The 18,310-nt window shown below is 36.7% G+C and overlaps 1 protein-coding gene across 9 annotated transcripts in view; it reads left to right on the forward strand.

The window, feature by feature from the left end:
- Nucleotides 1-18,227, forward strand: part of LOC127871573 (minichromosome maintenance domain-containing protein 2-like) — a 99,075-nt gene extending 80,848 nt beyond the window's left edge. For 8 of the 9 annotated variants that reach the window (XM_052414634.1, XM_052414636.1, XM_052414638.1 and 5 more), the window contains 9 exons: nt 4,257-4,336; nt 5,149-5,317; nt 5,874-5,963; nt 8,260-8,455; nt 9,662-9,809; nt 12,336-12,478; nt 12,738-12,847; nt 15,406-15,479; nt 17,871-18,227. In XM_052414634.1, coding sequence (XP_052270594.1) covers nt 4,257-4,336; nt 5,149-5,317; nt 5,874-5,963; nt 8,260-8,455; nt 9,662-9,809; nt 12,336-12,478; nt 12,738-12,847; nt 15,406-15,479; nt 17,871-17,945 — 1,085 coding nt within the window. In that variant the 3' untranslated portion in view covers nt 17,946-18,227. The remainder of the gene's footprint in view (nt 1-4,256; nt 4,337-5,148; nt 5,318-5,873; nt 5,964-8,259; nt 8,456-9,661; nt 9,810-12,335; nt 12,479-12,737; nt 12,848-15,405; nt 15,480-17,870) is intronic. The other variant, XM_052414635.1, reaches the window with a different exon arrangement.
- Nucleotides 18,228-18,310: the final 83 nt, after the last annotated feature.

Below are 18,310 nucleotides of genomic sequence, written 5' to 3' on the forward strand. Positions count from 1 at the left end.
CTTCTCCGATAAAGTCACAGCTTCCGTCGACAGTGAACAAGAACTTTGCTTCATACAAATGTTCTAGCACAATTTTCCTTGTTACTGAAGCGATGGAGTGAACCATTTCTGCAGCCCCTTTATCATAAACATAGCTTGTACCAACATCAAGTCCTTTCATTTTGTCCAGAAGACATAAGTTTTTGAAGTCTGTGAAAGGTTTGTTATGTTTCGCAATATAGTGGGCATTTCAGAATTTGATTGACAGCTGTCTTGCTTCCGTTTCTTTTAGTTTTGAAATACATTTCTTTGCTTCAGATTGATCAGCCTCTTTAGGGAAAAATCTTGGTGCAACTTTTAAATGACATTTGCTAATTTCATGCGATTTTACAGTGCCAAGTCTTAAATTGTCACAGCCTACTGGACTGGAGAAGGATGAGTTTTCGCTAGATGCAATGCACCAGTCACAAAACATGCTATTTGTTTCTGAGGCATACCTTAGCCATGGTCTGCTGACGGCCCATGAAGCAAGGAATTTGCGATCTCTCCCCTTTTCTTCGTATCGCTTTTGTGTAGCAACCCTGCCATCAACTTGGGTTGGCGCTCGCTTTCCAGGTTTCGCCCCCGCGACGTATTTCAATAACTGTTCGGCCATTACACCCTCTGTGTACCGAACGCAAAGCAAAACATTTATTTTCATAATAGTAATCCGGGAACCACAAAAACATGTGCTTCGGCTGATTGCGCAGCACGTGTGCGCAATGTGTTAAAGACATACCGGTAAGCGGCAGTTGATATAAGCGGCTAAAAACTGTATTAACAAATATTGAAAATGAAAGTTGAACTCGTTTTTTGTTTTCTGAATTTTACAAGCACGTCGGGCTTGTAATATTGGATTTCCTACAAGCCCAAAAGAAAAAATACTAGTTTTTTGCTGTCGGGCTATTGCGAATTTCGACGACTGTCAAAGGTCAAATATATGTGGCCAAAATCGCTCATTTTATGAATACTTTTGCAATATTGAAGATAGCAACTTGATATTTGGCATGCATGTGTATCTCATGGAGCTGCACATTTTGAGTGGTGAAAGGTCAAGGTCAAGGTCATCCTTCAAGGTCAGAGGTCAATTATATGTGACCAAAATCGCTCATTTTATGAATACTTTTGCAATATTGAAGATAGCAACTTGATATTTGGCATGCATGTGCATCTCATAAAGCTGCTCATTTTGAGTGGTGAAAGGTCAAGGTCATCCTTCAAGGTCAGAGGTCAAATATATGTGGCCCAAATCGCTTATTTTATGAATACTTTTGCAATATTGAAGATAGCAACTTGATATTTGGCATGCATGTGTATCTCATGGAGTTGCACATTTTGAGTGGTGAAAGGTCAAGGTCATCTTTCACAAGGTCAAGGTCATCCTACAATGTCAAACATCATATAGGGGGACATTGTGTTTCACAAACACATCTTGTTGAATATTGAAGATAGCAACTTGATATTTGGAATTTGTGTGTATCTCATGGAGCTGCACATTTTGAGTGGCTAAAGGTCAAGGTTATCGTTCAAGGTCAAAGGTCAAATTTATGACTTCAAAGCGGCGCAATAGGGGGCATTGTGTTTCTGACAAACACATCTCTTGTTTCATGTTATTTTACATTAACTTCTTCATTTCTACACTGATTTACACCGATTTACTTCCAATTGATACTGAACATTACAATACAGTCAATCTCAACTATGCATGGCCCCATTACCAACCCTGGGGCGCCCCCAACCACATAGACCACGCCTACCCAAATTTGCCTTTTACTATAACTTTTTCATTTCTACACCGATTTACTTCAAATTGATACTGAACATCTCTTATGACAATACAGTCAATCTCAACTATGCATGGCCCCATTACCAACCCTAGGGCCCCCCTGCACACATAGACCACGCCCAACCAAAATTGCCTTTTACTATAACTTCTTCATTTCTACACCAATTTACTTCAAATTGATACTGAACATCTCTAATGACAATACGGTCAATCTCAACTATGCATTGCCCCATTACCAACCCTGGGCCGCCCCCACCCACATAGACCACGCCCACCCAAAATTGCCTTTTACTATAACTTTTTCATTTCTACACCGATTTACTTCAAATTGATACTGAACATCTCTTATGACAATAGGTCAATCTCTACTATGCATGGCCCCATTACCAACCCTGGGGCGCCCCCGCCCACATAGACCACGCCCTCCCAAAATTGCCTTTTACTATAACTTCTTCATTTCTACACTGATTTACTTCAAATTGATACTGAACATCTCTTATGACAATACGGTCAATCTCAACTATGCATGGCCCCATTACCAATCCTCGGGCACCCCTGTATCAAACATGCGGCGTGGGGATACGCGTCGGCCTCTGCCGTGCCATTTCTATTTCCGTTTGTGCATGTGTGTGTGTTCATGCGTCTATTTCTTCTATGTGAAAATCATTCTTCTGTTTGCACAAGATTTTTCTAAAACTTTTACAGAATGATTTTCTCCCAAGCTGCACAACGCACATTGTCAAGGTTTTGTTATTTAAACTTAAAAATTGCATACAAAATCATCTTTCTGCACCTCATTGATTTTGCATGTAATTTTATCAAACATGTGATTTTCAGAATTATTATCTGAAAGTCCTACATTGTCAAGATAAAACAAATGCACTTTTAGTTTTCCTGAACACAACATGCTTATGGTGAGCTTTTGTCATAGCCTTTTGTCTGTTTTTCATTGTGTGTTGTTAACATTCACTTTGAGAATACTGTAAAGATAACATTTATTGTCCAATCTGAATGAAATTCTGTCAGAACTTTTGTCCCAATTATATATCTGCAAGGTAGAAACTGGCTTATGTGAGGTAAAAAAAGAATTAGATGTCTGATTTTAATGTGTCGTGTGTGACACCCATTTCTCATTAAGGTGAAGATTATACTAAGAGGTCAAATGTTGAATTTGAACATTCCTGTGTCAGCCATAACTTAAAAAATATTAATGTATTTTAACCATCATAAGATTACATGCCATGTCTTATACCTGTCTCACAAACTCAAAAGTCAAGGTCACTTAGAATTCAAAGGTCAAATTTGGATACAATAGTAGAAAGGGGTGGATACAAAAGTAGAAAGGGTTGGGGGTGGGGGCAAGCTGTGTCCAATCAACATGTGTTTATTTTTAGAAATCAACATTTGACTGTATCTAAAGAACACAAAAACAAACGGTGTATATCACATATGCACACATATATTATTGAATCTGTCTTGCAAGTAATTTAGTTTACTATTATTGTACTGAGTAGGATGGGTCTTCAAGTTGCAGGATGAAGGCTTCAAAAATATTTGGCCATTGGTACAATTCTTGTCTAGACTAGGGCTATAACGAATACACTAGGTGACAAATACGATACGTATCACGAATACAGGGTGGCAAATACGAATATTTATTCAAGAATATGAATTTCAATGAACAAAAGTAATACTGACAACTTGACATGACATTATATAGCATGAAACTATGAGTATTTGTCAAAATTTTGATTAATTGAGTATCATTGCATACTGAAAATATAAAATATAACACTTTGAAATCACAAAACACTGACTAGAACTGCTTAAACTTTGAACACAGTTTTGAAAACATGACAAGTACCAATAAAATCCTTGAGTAGAACAATTAAGAGTCAACAGTTGACACATTAGTGACAGTACCCATTCACATGTTTTTAATGAGCATATGCCAGATAGGTGATGTAGATGATATTTCAATGTCACCTATCTGACATACCGGTATGCTCATTTGATATATTGAATAAAAACAGTGTGACAATAGAAAAAGTATTGAACAAGATATAGTTTTCATTACCCCATAAATACTGACCACAAATCAAATATTCAACCGGTGCCCGCCATTTTTGTTGTAATCTCACTGTGTAACATAGTGGGTGGGATAAACATGATTAAAAATAAAGAGACAAACATTTGAATATAGGGGTTTATTGTATGAACCTTCATTTGTAAGGTAAGATGAGATTATTAAACTTTCAAACTCGAAACCACGTTGTTTGTATTCGTCAAATATTCGGTTTGGGTGGTGGCGAATAACGAATACGATTCGTCCACAGCCGTATTTGAGTTATTCGAATGTATTGTTACAGCCCTAGTCCAGACCATTAAACATGTTTTCACCTATGAAAGTAATTGTCATATCCCATCACTGGATCTTTGACCCACATTACAGGTGATATCTGCCCTCCTGGGTCCTATTTTCATCTGAAATTTGCCATCCTGCTGAGTCTGATGTCCAAATGGGATCATAAGGTACTGATGAAACTGATGTAAATCATAAAAAATAATGAGCAAAAAGGTCAGGTAATTGTTGTGTACTTATACCATGTATTCAAATCACTTAGTTATAGTTTTAATTCAGAAAGAACTGAACTAATAGCTTTTATAGAATAATAACAGTTTTTGTATTATTCACTTATAAGTCTCATGAATTTTTTAAAACAGAAATGCCAATATGATCAGATATGCATCATTCTTGTTATTTAAAATCAGGACATCAATAGCAATCAGTAATGCTTTGTAAGAAGAAATGGATAGATTACAGCCACAATCTGGGATAACCATGCTTAACCCTTTGCATGCTGGGAAATTTGTCGTCTGCTAAAATGTTGTTTGCTGAATTTTTAAAATTAGCATTTACTTTGATTTTTTTTTCAAAGAATACTATCAGAATAGCAAACAGTTTGGATCCTGATGAGACGCCACGTTCTGTGGCGTCTCATCTGGATCCAAACTGTTTGCAAAGGCCTTCAAAATTTGGTTCCAGCACTGAAAGAGGTAAAGTGTCCTTTCAGATTAGCATGTGCAGTCTATACAGGCTAATCAAGGGAGACAATTTCTGCTTTTATGGAATTTTTCGTTAAATGGAAGTCCTTTCAAAATGAAAATACAGTCTTTGCACAAAGTTTTTTCTCCTATTTTCCTCATATGAGCCTTTGCAGACTGCACATGCTAATCTGGGATGACATTTTATGCACATGCATCAAGTGTGCTTTACCCACATCATAGCTCATATGGAAGTGCATATGAGTTTAACTTTGTTTTTCTATTCCTGTTGTTTTCAGAGCCGTCCTGTACATGTGCTTGCAGTGGGTCGTGATATGGAGATGATGTCCCGCCTACTGCAGTATGGGCTGCGTTTCCATGACAACACCACGACCCTCACTGCTGGCCAGTCCCTCACTGGCAGAGTCTCACTGGACAAGTACAATAGTGCACCATACTTTGTGGATGGTAAATTACAAACTTTATACAGTACTTTAATCACAATATTTATTATTATTTTCTCTGCAACATAATGTTAGGCGGTACATTGGAGTCAGTCTGTAGGTCAGTAAATTTTTGTTTACATACAATTTATAAGTTTGTGGTAGTAAATATTTTCACACTACTCAAGAAATTAAATTGAAATGCATATTTGTCATTTTAATGAATTGCAGTTGTGCAAGACATGTTGTTTTCAATTCTTTGGCCCAGTGATTGTCTCTGTCCTGAGTTTACTATGGTTGATATAGGTGACAAAGCAATGTGGGCTAATAGATCACATTTGTGACAAACCTAGTTGTACTTATTATTTTTTTAATAAATTTATTCAGAACAGAAGCCACTGTTTTAAATGATTGAAGATGATTGTCATAACCAGTGCTAGAATCAATTACTGAAAGCCTTTAAAGATTATTGATGAGCAAGGTGGAGAAACCAGAAATAAAAGACTTGTAATGCAAAAGTTCTACCAGACTAGTTCACATGTTTAACGACTATTATTAACATCTGTATGCTATGTACACAGGTGGGGTTTTGCATCTCTCACAAGGGGGTGTCTGCTATGTTGGAGACGTGAACAGACTGAAGAAGGCACACACGCAGCAATTGCAGTCGGGTAAAAATAGCTGAGTTTGATTCTAAACCAACACAATATTGTGCATGTTTTTCCTATCATTAAGCACTGTTCATTGATGCTATTACTGTTTATTGTTCATACCAGAGCTTATATTCACCAAGCCATTTTTTACACTTTGAAGAGAAGAACGGACTTACACTTAAAAAAGTCCTGATGCTATTATTTAACTGTCCGAACCAAATGTAAATACTAGTTAAATAACAAGAAAAGTAGAAATTAATGTGATTAAACAAGTTTAAAGAATATGTGATTTAATCTTAAAATATTAAGAATAAGTTTGTAAATATTGTTGAGAGTGGAAACTCAAATATGACGACAGTGAAACTCAAACAAGCATTGTTAAATTTAACATGATCAAAATCACTTACCTTGTATTGACTTGAGTCGATCTCTGTTGTAGAGTCTTTATACTTACTTCTGTTGTTTTGCACTGGCTGAACTACAAGAATTATGTAGTCGTTTCTTAATAGTCACGAAACAACATACTTAATGCATATGTTTGCCAGTTATATTTAGTTTTGCCTGTTGTATTTCCACTATCATATAACTTTAGGCTATGTAATGAATCTTCGTATCCATGTATTTTTCTTGAATTATGTTACGCTCGATTCCAAACTCATGGACGATGTTGTTGTAAAATGTTAGTGTTTTTCAACACAATGTATACTTATATACATAACAGCGCAGTAGGGTTCATTTTAAATACTTTGTGATGATGTAATTTGTTAATATTGTCTTAGAGTTCTTTCCAACATTTTCGTGGCAGCCATCTTGTTTTAACTGTCAATATCGGCTAAGTAGCGAAAGTATGTTTTTCTCCCGAAAACGAGTTGAGGTTCGTCTTCAAAACGCTAAATTAACTTCTCATGTGTAATTTGAACCCATTTATTTGTAAACATGTTGTTTTTACGAGAAAATAATACTTTGGCCTTTGAAATGCTATTGTAAACGACGCGCACCTAGCTGCCACATCAGTGTCGATTTGCTTCGTCATGCCACAGGAGCTGTGGCGTTCCACAAAAATTGTGGCACGACACAATGTGGTGCCACATTGGGGTGTGTGGCATGTGGCATGCCACAATGTGGCACCGTGACGAGTATAAATAGCCCGAGCGCGTTCATTCGGGACTCCAACATTTCTAAAAGAGCCTGAACTCCATCTCGGTTGTTTTTTTAAGACTAGAACTTCTAAATTAAAACTTTGCAAAAAGGTGCGCGTATTTCAAACTTATTATTTAATTAGTAACTTATGGATAGTAATATAAACAATATTAAGTAAATAAATATTTTATAATATACTTTAATGAATTGAATATATCTGATCATAATTTCTGTAACGCACTTTGAGCAAGTTAGTCTCTTTTCGATAATAGTACGTTTTGATAGGCTACACTTCACTAAACTGTGTAAACGTTTTATTATACTATTATTGCCATATCTTAACGAGTTTTCTACAATAAAAATCTTAACTGTTTTCAAACTCTTTGTAGTCTTTAATCCTTTAAGTTGGAGTCATTAACAACAGCAATCACTCACTAGCTCATAATTACACAAAGAAACAATTCACAATCACCAAAAAGTACTAACGGATGATGAAGGCCAGTCACCCCTGAAGGCGAAGGCCAAGCCTGACAAAGACCAGTCACCCCTGAAGGCGAAAGTCAAGGCCGACTCGCAACAATATTCATATTATTGAGAGAAATTAAGTTCATACATAAGTCCCAGTGCGCTTAATGCAAAAGGTATTGGTGCTAGAAAGATGACATATACATACATTTTTTTAAACCACTATTTTGGTTCAGATATTTACATTATTCATGAAAAATGGTATGGCTCTTTTTAGCTAGTGTGGTGCTTTACCCAAAAAGTATTTCTGCTTGGAGGCTGAACATTATTACCGGGTAACTAGCATGTGAATTACACACATCCATGTTATGGTATGGATATTTTCAACCCCACCAGAGTTTTGGCCTCTTTTTAGGAAAATAATGCATTTTTAACTTGAGCCGCTCATCACTCAAATAGCATTCATGCTAGAGGGCTGAAACTTTTTAGACATGAACTAACATGTGATCTTGTGCACCTTCATATTTTGGTTAAGCTTTGTCTGACTAAAGTGACAAAAGCGGAGTGTGGGTGCATCTGTGTCCTGTTGACTTGTTTCTAGTTTCATTTGTTATAGAGCTTAAAATGTTTCTGCAGCAAATATCTGATGAGTTTATAAAAAAAATTCCTGTAAAAATCTACCCTCCTTAGTTCAGACGTTTGTTTGCAGCTCTTAGCGGCAGTAAGGTTGTGACAGACGTGGGGTCAAAGTTCACAGGAGGACTACCCCACCACCTTGAGCATGCCCTGAGAGGGCGGGTCTGGGCTTTTGGGGACTCCAGCCCATCCAAGAGGGCGGTTGCAGATACCAAAGATGCAATATTTAGGAGCTGTCAGACTGGGGATATACCAATAACATTACTGGAGTATGTGTGAAGACTCAAGTTTGTTTTGCAAGTGAACACTGTGTATAATAGTTATCTTAGATTTTATCAATATAATAATGATTATTGATATAAAGTTTCATTTTTGCATTTTGTACCTACTTTTGTCTTTGTTAAGCAGATGGTATCTTTTCCATTACTTGAGTATGCAGACCTATCTTGAGACTGTTTTTGGGGGCCAGTCATGTCAGGGTCAAGTCATTGTTACTAATAAAGCAAAACACCTCTTTACTAATGTTTGTTTGGATTGAGGTATTGCACTGAAACTTTTGGTGAAGGTAGCTTTCAACTTGAGCTAGCTTTGGATTGCATTTGGGGCCAGTGAAATAAATATCAAGGTCACTGTTACAGGGAAACATTTTCTGCTCAAACTTGAGTTTGGTTGGAGATATTGCACTGTGTGTGTTGCTAGGGATTGCATCTAGGGCCAATCAGATCCCTGTCCAAGGTCAATATTAACAAAATAAGCAAAATGGGCACCTGCTAAATAATTTGAGTTTTAATGGAGGTATTGAACTGAAATTGTGTGTGGTAGCCTGATAGGTTTGAGCTAGTTAGCAGCTAGTTTTGGATTCCATTAGGGTGGACATAATTTTTCTATACATAATTAAAGGTTTCTGCTCAATAAATTGAGTTTTGATGGAGAATTATTGCTGACATTTGGTCCTTTGTATCATACATACAAACCTTTGTTGGATGTCCATGTGAGGCAAGTTGGGTCAAGGTCAATGCCAGATTTAAAAATAGGGTTGGATGTCCATGTGAGGCAAGTTGGGTCAAGGTCAATGCCAGATTTAAAAATAGGGTTGGATGTCCATGTGAGGCAAGTTGGGTCAAGGTCAATGCCAGATTTAAAAAAAGGGAAACACGCTTCAATTTATTGACTTGAGTTTTTATTCTCTGAAATTTTGTGTAGGTAGTTAGCTTGCAGACTTTGCATCCATGTGCATCAAAATATATAAGCAGAGCATTGAAAACATGGATTTGTGCAATGTATGCATTGATATCTTTTTTGTTTAAGAATTATTTGGACCAACATTGGTCATGATCATGCGTTTATACCTATATTTTGTATATTTATCTATTTCAGATATGGGTAATAATGGGTTTTAAACCACTAATATTTGTTAATCCTTAAATTAATGTATCTATGTTTAACTATGTTGGTATCATGTGATATCACTGCAGGTCTTTCAGCCTGGTGTGTTTCCCTGACAGTGGTGACATGAGCAGCATAGAGACAGTGGAGAATGCAATACTGGAACACACCCTTGTTACAGCAATGATCTGTGAATCAGAGACCAGTCTGCCAATATCTGCACAGGACTTCATACAGGTATTGTGGTTTTGTCCTATTTTTGAAAGATGCATTAAACAGTTATCGTTGTTCAGTTGCAAGAACAAAGTTTGCTCCAACTTTCTGTTTTTCTCTTCTTTTTTTTCAAGGATTAAAATTAAATTGATGGGATGCTGCAACCCATGGGCCAAGAACTTAGTTTTCTCTGGCTTTCCGTTTGTCTGACGTTTTTGTCAAAGGATTACAAGTATTATATAACTGATGCAACCATGTGCTATTATTAACTACTTATAATTTGTCAACCCAAATCCTTGATTGACAAACTTCAACTGATGTGTTATGCTTATAACTGTTTTAGTTCACATGCAGGTTGAGGTTTTGTGATCGCCTTTTGTCTGTTGTTTGTCATCCATCATTCAGCCTCAACTTTTGCATTGTGAATAATATAGAGGCCATATTTATTGCCCAATCTATGTGAAACTTGATTAGAAAATTCTCCAGATTGACATAGAGGATGAGTTAAACAATGGGTCATGTATGGTCAGAAACTTATAGGTCTGCAGATCAATTCAAGAAGAAGCTTGTGAACAAGGGAAGTCTGTTTGCACAATTTTACGTTGTATGCTTTTTAACCAGGTTTTCCGAAGGAAAAAACTGGTTATTAGATTGGCGAATGCGGGCGGGCTGGCGGGCGGGCGGAACAAGCTTGTCCGGGCCATAACTATGTCGTTCATTGTCAGATTTTAAAATCATTTGGCACATCTGTTCACCATCATTGGACGGTGTGTCGCGCGAAATAATTACGTCGATATCTCCAAGGTCAAGGTCACACTTTGAGTTCAAAGGTAAAAAATGGCCATAAATGAGCTTGTCCTGGCCATAACTTTGTCATTCATTGTGAGATTTTAAAATCATTTGGCACATTTGTTCACCATCATGGGACGGTGTGTCGCACGAAAGAATCACGTCAATATCTCCAATGTCAAGGTCGCCACGACTAAAAATATATTTTTTTTAAAAACAAACTTACAAAGGGGGTTAATTTTGTTTGTTCATTTCAAAAGTTCATTTTGAGTTTTCTCCCTTTATCAGATTTTTTTTTCACAATGAAAACCTGGTTTTGTGACAATTTTGTCCCTTGTTTGCTTTATGATACTTGCTCTGCTTTCTTTTTAAAATGGGTTCTTAGCTCAGACAAATGAGATATGAAAGATATAAGATATGAAATATATGATTGCAATGAGGCAGTGAAGCTTCTATATGTGGATGCATAGATTTGCACAATCAAGAAGTCTCATTTTTACATGCTTATTGTGAAATTTGCTCAAAACAAATACATTTATTATGCTCCCCCAAAATTTATTTTGGGGGGGGAGCATATAGTCGCCGCTTTGTCTGTTCGTGCGTCTGTCTGTCCTTCCGTCTGTATATTTGTCCGTCCGTGCACAATTTTTTGTATGGGCTATTTATCAGCAACTAATGACCAGAATTCAATGAAACTTTATGGGAAGCTTCACTACCAAGAGGAGATGTGCATATAATCAGCAAGTTCTGGTCGGATGATTTTTCACAGAGTTATGGCCCTTTGAAATTTTCCATTTAACGTACATATATTGCAATTCTTGTCCGGGCTATTTCTCAGCAACTAATGACCGGAATTCAATGAAACTTTATGTGAAGCTTCACTACCAAGAGGAGATGTGCATATTATCAGCGGGGTCTGGTCGGATGATTTTTCCAAGAATTATGGCCCTTTGAAATTTTCCATTAACAACTGTACATATAATGCAATTCTTGTCCGGGCTATTTCTCAGCAACAAATGACCGGAATTCAATGAAACTTTATGGGAAGCTTCACGACCAAGAGGAGATGTGCATATTATCAGGGTCTGGTCAGATGATTTTTCACAGAGTTATGGCCCTTTGAAATTTTCTATAAAAAAAAATATTGTCCCCCAACAACTGTGCCCTCAAGACGTTTCCTTTTATCTGAATATATAGTGCAATATTGTGACAAAAAAAACCTTTGGGGAGCATCAACCGTCTCTGACAGTTTCTTGTCTTACCACTACATTGATATCTGCCTTACACAAAGCTGCATGTCATAAATTTTAATATTAGTTCAACAAGACTTTGATATGCGAGTTGATATTTTTAGGTAGGGAATATTACATGTACTAGGAATCAACTATAAAATGATATTTTTAGTCAAATAGAATCACTTTAAAGAAACAAGACAATTTGACACAAAAATGTAATATATTTTACACAAAAAGCTATACAAATTGCAAAATACCTATTTTTGGCAAACTTCACAGTTATTATATTATAAGCCTTGCCTGTTTTATTACAAAATGATCAGGAAGTAACCTTTTATCACTTTTAAATTCTGGCTAAATTTTGGAAGATTCAGCTTTCTAAATAGAAGCATGACTGCCAGGTGTTTGGGCATGTGGTAATTCCTGATCATATCCCTGTTTCCATATTGAGTCATTATGATCACTTATAGTTCCTATTAAATGCACAAATGGTGATTATTTTTTATTTATTTTTTTCAATTTCCAGTTCATAAAGTTTGCCAGTAGGTTGCGACCAAAATTCAGTCGTGGAGCAGAGGCTCTCGTACACAATTTCTACCTGTCCAGTCGGAAATCAAGGTCTACAGGAATGGATGGTACAGATGTTCCGGTCAATGCCGATCAGACAATGTAAACCTAGAAATAAGTACAGTTCACTTCTTAAAGCTTAATAATTTCATAAAAAAATGCTCTTGGTCTAAGAAAAGAACAACTAACTAAATCTTATATTAATTCTTTATGCAAAGATAATATTACAAGGCCAGGCCATCTTTGTGACAAATGTTTTTTAGCAAGCCTGGTTCAAAATTTACCAGTGCATGGCATGCAGGCTTGTGCAAATTCCTATGACTGATATTAAATGATGTTAGTATTTGTTGTTGATTTTAAGCCTCTCCATGGCCTACTGCCATGCAAAGCTGGCGTTGAGGAATGAAGTTACCCTCGAGGATGCACTGATGGCTATACACTTGTATGAAGAGTACCTCACAGTCAGATTTGGTAAGTTTCTTGTGTTTGTATAATGGTAAACATTTTTTAGGTATTTTGTTGCATGTTTGGGCGCAATTAGGATATGACTTAAATTAGATGTACATTGTGTAATAAGTTCTCAAACTTGTAGTGGTTAATATCATGAAAGGGTTTTTGAATTGTAGTTTGTACTATGTTTCCAGAAATTGTTCAGGGGAGACTTTAGTTACAGCTTTGTCTGTCTGTCATTCTGTCATACTTGTCCAGCTATTTCCCAGCCACTACAGGCTGGGATTCAACCAAATGAAAGTTTATTTTAAGCTTTATTTGTTTGAGCTTTGTGTAAACAGTAGCATATCTGCAAGGATGAACCCACACAAACAACGTCTGTAGGTTTGTCTGTATATAGTAAAACAAATTTGTGCATTGATCTTCTTTTGCATTTCACAAGCAAATGAATTTACACTTAAAATCTTTCATCAGTATGAACTAATTATATGAATGCGCTTCTAATTTTGCCCAATGATCCATAAATTCCACAGTAATTTTCTCTTGACCTTTGAACATGGGCAAGGTTATGAAGAAAAATATATCTTCATACTTCAAGTAATTAACTACAACTTCCAATATCTCATCACCATGAAGTGTATATGTGTGGGTGTTTAAATCATGTTTTGTGACAAAGCTCTAGAAAACCCCCAGCCGCAAAGCGGATAAGGGATTATAGAATAGCCCTCCATCTAGCTATAAGTCATTTTGTTTGTGTGAAACGATTTTGTGTCGGCTTCCCATCTCCTTTTACCATTTGAAGGATTTTCATGAAACTTAAAATGTTAAGGTCATTGAGACAATTTGCAGAAGTCATAATTCAGTCATGCTTGGTCAAGATTAAGATCCTACTTCAAGGTCAAAGTTGGAGCCTGTACCGTTATTTTCGTTCACTGTCCATATCTTTTAAATGTATTATTGAAATATTTTTTTATCAAACCTGGCTTCAATTCTTACGTCATTGAGACAATGTGCAGACTGCTCAATGTCAAGGTAATACTTCATGGTCAAAGATTTTAACCTCCATATATTTGCTATATGTCTATATAGTTTGTTGAAAGCTTTATTATATGCAAAGTGTAAGAATTATTATCTGCTTCAAATATTTTATCAGAATTATGGGACATCTTAATGTCTTATTCTTCCAACACATGTTTATATTGTGTGTTCATTTTGCAAGTTAACTGCTGCATGTCCACATGCAGGTTTATGTGTCAGTTGTCATTTGTAGTCCTTCTCTCTGCCCTGCTCTGTTTATTTGAAATGCTCACTGAGGAACATAAAGGAGCATCCATCAGTTATATTGCCAAATCCATATTTGCCATTTAAATAGTTTATCAAGGCATTTATCTGTCAGTTACCTAGTGCCTTTCACTGTAGTACAAAGTCAATATATTATAAACTAGAAATGGTGCAGCAGAGGCCGACGCCTATCCCCACGCAGCAATATTCAACCCAGGGGCGCCCCAAGGTTGGTAATGGGGCCATGCATAGTTGAGATTTACCATATTGTCATAATAGAAGTTCAGTATCAATTAGAAGTGAATTGGTGTAGAAATGAAGAAGTTAAAGTAAAAGGCAATTTTAGGTGGGTGTGGCCTATGTGGGTGGGGCGCCCCAGGGTTGGTTATGGGGCCATGCATAGTTAAGATTGACCGTATTGTCATAAGATATGTTCAGTATCAATTAGCAGTGAATCAGTGTAAAAATGAAGAAATTATAGTAAAAAGCAATTTTGGGTGGGTGTAGCCTATGTTGGCGGGGCGCCCCAGGGTTGGTTATGGGGCCATGCATAGTTGAGACTGACCGTATTGTCATAAGAAAAGTTCAGTATCAATTAGAAGTGAATCGGTGTAGAAATGAAGAAGTTATAGTAAAAGGCAATATGGGTGGGTGTGGCCTATGTGGGCGGGGCACCCAAGGGCTGGTAATGGGGCCATGCATAGTTGAGATTGACCGTATTGTCATAAGAGGAGTTCAGTATAATTTGAAGTGAATCGGTGTAGAAATGAAGAAATTATAGTAAAAGGGAATTTTGGGTGGGTGTGGTCTATGTGGGCGGGGCGGCCCAGGGTTGGTAATGGGGCCATGCATAGTTGAGATTGACCGTATTGTCATAAGAGAGGTTCAGTATCAATTTGAAGTAAATCGGTGTAGAAATGAAGAAGCCAATGTAAAATAACCTAAAAAAATGAGTGACAATTTCTGACCTGGCCCCACCCCAACCCCCATAACTTTTGACCCAGGGGTCAGATCAAAATTGCAAATAGTGCAGGGTTGCACATATGCTCATAGCTACCATGTGTGTAAGTTTCAAGGTTCTAGTTCTTATAGTGTAGGAGGAGATAGTGGTTAGGACGGACAGACAGACGGACAGACGGCGGAGATAACCACAATATCCCCACGCTTTTCAAAAAGCCTGGGGATAATGAAAAACATAAATGGCTTTTAAGTAAAACATATCTTACAACAAACCTTAGTCCCACATTATGTAGGTAGCTGTGTGTAAAACTGTCATAACATTGTATTCCTGTCTACAGGTTTTTCTACTCTTAATGTGCAGCCACTGCCACATGTGACTCCAGATCTCCTAAGTTATTGTCTGGGACCAGAAGTAAGTACAGGATTGTGAGGGTTTTTTCTGCTTTGTAAAAAGGCTGTAAAACCCGATCTCAAAACAAACGGACCTGATCCCAAACCGAAATAAAAAAACTTCCCAATTTTCCCCTTAAAAAGACAGATATCTGTTTATGACTTATGTTTACTGTCCCCTACCGGTTTCACCGGAGGGGACTTATGGTTTGCTCTCTGTGCGTCTGTCTGTCTGTGAGTCTGTCTGTCTGTCTGTCACACTTTTCGGGATCCTGCGATAACTTTAAAAATCTTCATATTTTTTCATGAAACTTGAAACATGGATAGATGGCAATATGGACATTATGCACGTCATTTCATTTTGTTCATACGTCAAAAATTCTGGTTGCTATATGGCAACAAAAAATAATAATTCTGACAATGGTGGAGCCGGTAGGGGACATATATTGCTTGGCAATAGTCTTGTTAGACTCTATATCTTTGTTTAAACATCCTTCAAAATATTTTACTTTAATTAAGTCCTTTTGTTGATAAATAATTCCCAAATTTGCCCCTTTAATCGATTACAAAAACCCTAATTAGACCTGACTCCTTTTCCCCAAATGGCTAAAAAAAGCCCTAATTGTCATCATGTGTTGAAGGATAAACTAGGGTAACTGTAAACCTTAAACCCTTCTTAGATAGTGAATGAATAGAATAATATTTTTCCCCTACAAACCATTTCATAATATATCCCATGACTCATACTGTATCATAATATTATGGTGTAATTTGTATCCTATGATTGATACTTTTTCCTGATTTATACTGGATCACATGATACTTTATCTCCAATTTATTCTTGATCTCATGATACTTTATCACTGATTTATACTGGATCTACTGATACTTATCCCTGATTTATACTGGATCGCATGATACTTTATCACTGATTTATACTGGATTGCATGATACTTTATCACTGATTTATACTGGATCTACTGATACTTATCCCTGAATTATACTGGATCGCATGATTCTTTATCACTGATTTATTCTGGATCTCATGATACTTTATCACTGATTTATACTGGATCTCATGACACTTTATCCCTGATTTATACTTGATCGCATGATTCTTTATCACTGATTTATACTGGATCTTGTGATACTTTATCCTTAATTATGCCCCCCTTCGAAGAAGAGGGGGTATATTGTTTTGCACGTCGGTCCGTCCACCAGATGGTTTCCGGATGATAACTCAAGAACGCTTAGGCCTAGGATCATGAAACTTCATAGGTACATTGATCATGACTGGCAGATGACCCCTATTGATGTTCAGGTCACTTGGTCAAAGGTCAAGGTCACAGTGACTCGAAATAGTAAAATGGTTTTCGGATGATAACTCAAGAATGCTTAGGCCTAGGATCATGAAACTTCATAGGTACATTGATCATGACTGGCAGATGACCCTTTTGATTTTCAGGTCACTAGGTCAAAGGTCAAGGTCACATTGACTCAAAGCAGTAAAATGGTTTCCGGATGATAACTGAAGAATGCTTACACCTAGGATCATGAAACTTCATAGGTACATTGATAATGACTGGCAGATGACCCCTATTGATTTTCAGGTCACTAGTTCAAAGGTCAAAGTTACAGTGACTCGAAACAGTAAAATGGTTTCCAGATGATAACTCAAGAATGCTTAATTACGCCTAGGATTATGAAACTTCATAGGAACATTGATCATGACTGGCAGATGACCCCTATTGATTTTCAGGTCACTAGGTCAAAGGTCAATGTCACAGTGACTCAAAATAGTAAAATGGTTTCTGGATGATAACTCAAGAATGCTTACACCTAGGATCATGAAACTTCATAGGTACATCGATCATGACTGGCAGATCACCCCTATTCATTTTCAGGTCACTAGGTCAAGGTCACAGTGACTCCAAATAGTGAAATGGTTTCCTGATGATAACTCAAGAATAGTTTGGCCTAGGATCATGAAACTTCATAGGTACATTGATCATGACTGGCAGATGACCCCTATTGATTTTCAGGTCACTAGGTAAAAGGTCAAGGTCACAGTGACAGAAAACATATTCACACAATAGCTGCCACTACAACTGACAGCCCATATGGGGGGCATGCATGTTTTACAAACAGCCCTTTTTTATATTGTATTTCATGGTACATTATTCCTGATTTATACTTTATAGTCCATCTCATGATTCTTTATTCCTGATTTATAGTTGATCTCATGATACTTCATGACATCAAAGTTATGACATCATTTCACAAAGAAACAGTGACTATTTACTGCTGTTTTTAACTGGTATTATTGCCAGTTATACATCGCTGAAATTAACCCATTAATCATTGGAAAGCATAAAATAGGCTGTTTCCACTGACCTTGTTTTTGTCTGTTTAGAATGACGCCAAAATGCAGGCCTTTCACAGCAGCTTACTGAGATACTGCTCTCTAGCATCAGTTATAGAGGAGTGACTTACACAAAAACAGAACTTTACATGTCACCAGTGGGCCACACTCACCTTTAATATGTTATAGGTCGAGTTCTGATTATGTTAAACATTATATAAAACCCAGACTCTTGTATATTTATGGAAGTTTCTTGAAAAAAAATATATGAGAAAATACAAGAGATTGTTTGTATGTGTTTATAAGAAATTATCAAATACTGAATTCTTGTAATGTTTATTTTGCATATGATAAAAGAATGTGATATTGTAAATGGCTGTGATACGTATTAAATTTGTTGTGTTTTTATTTGACTTATTTGTTCACTTTTTAGTTTTCCTTTGTACAGAAAAAAAATCTACATATCTTGAAGCTCTCAGAATATAAGATAA

This window comes from Dreissena polymorpha, chromosome 3 (genome assembly GCF_020536995.1).
Source record: "Dreissena polymorpha isolate Duluth1 chromosome 3, UMN_Dpol_1.0, whole genome shotgun sequence".
Taxonomy (NCBI): Eukaryota; Metazoa; Mollusca; class Bivalvia; order Myida; family Dreissenidae; genus Dreissena; species Dreissena polymorpha.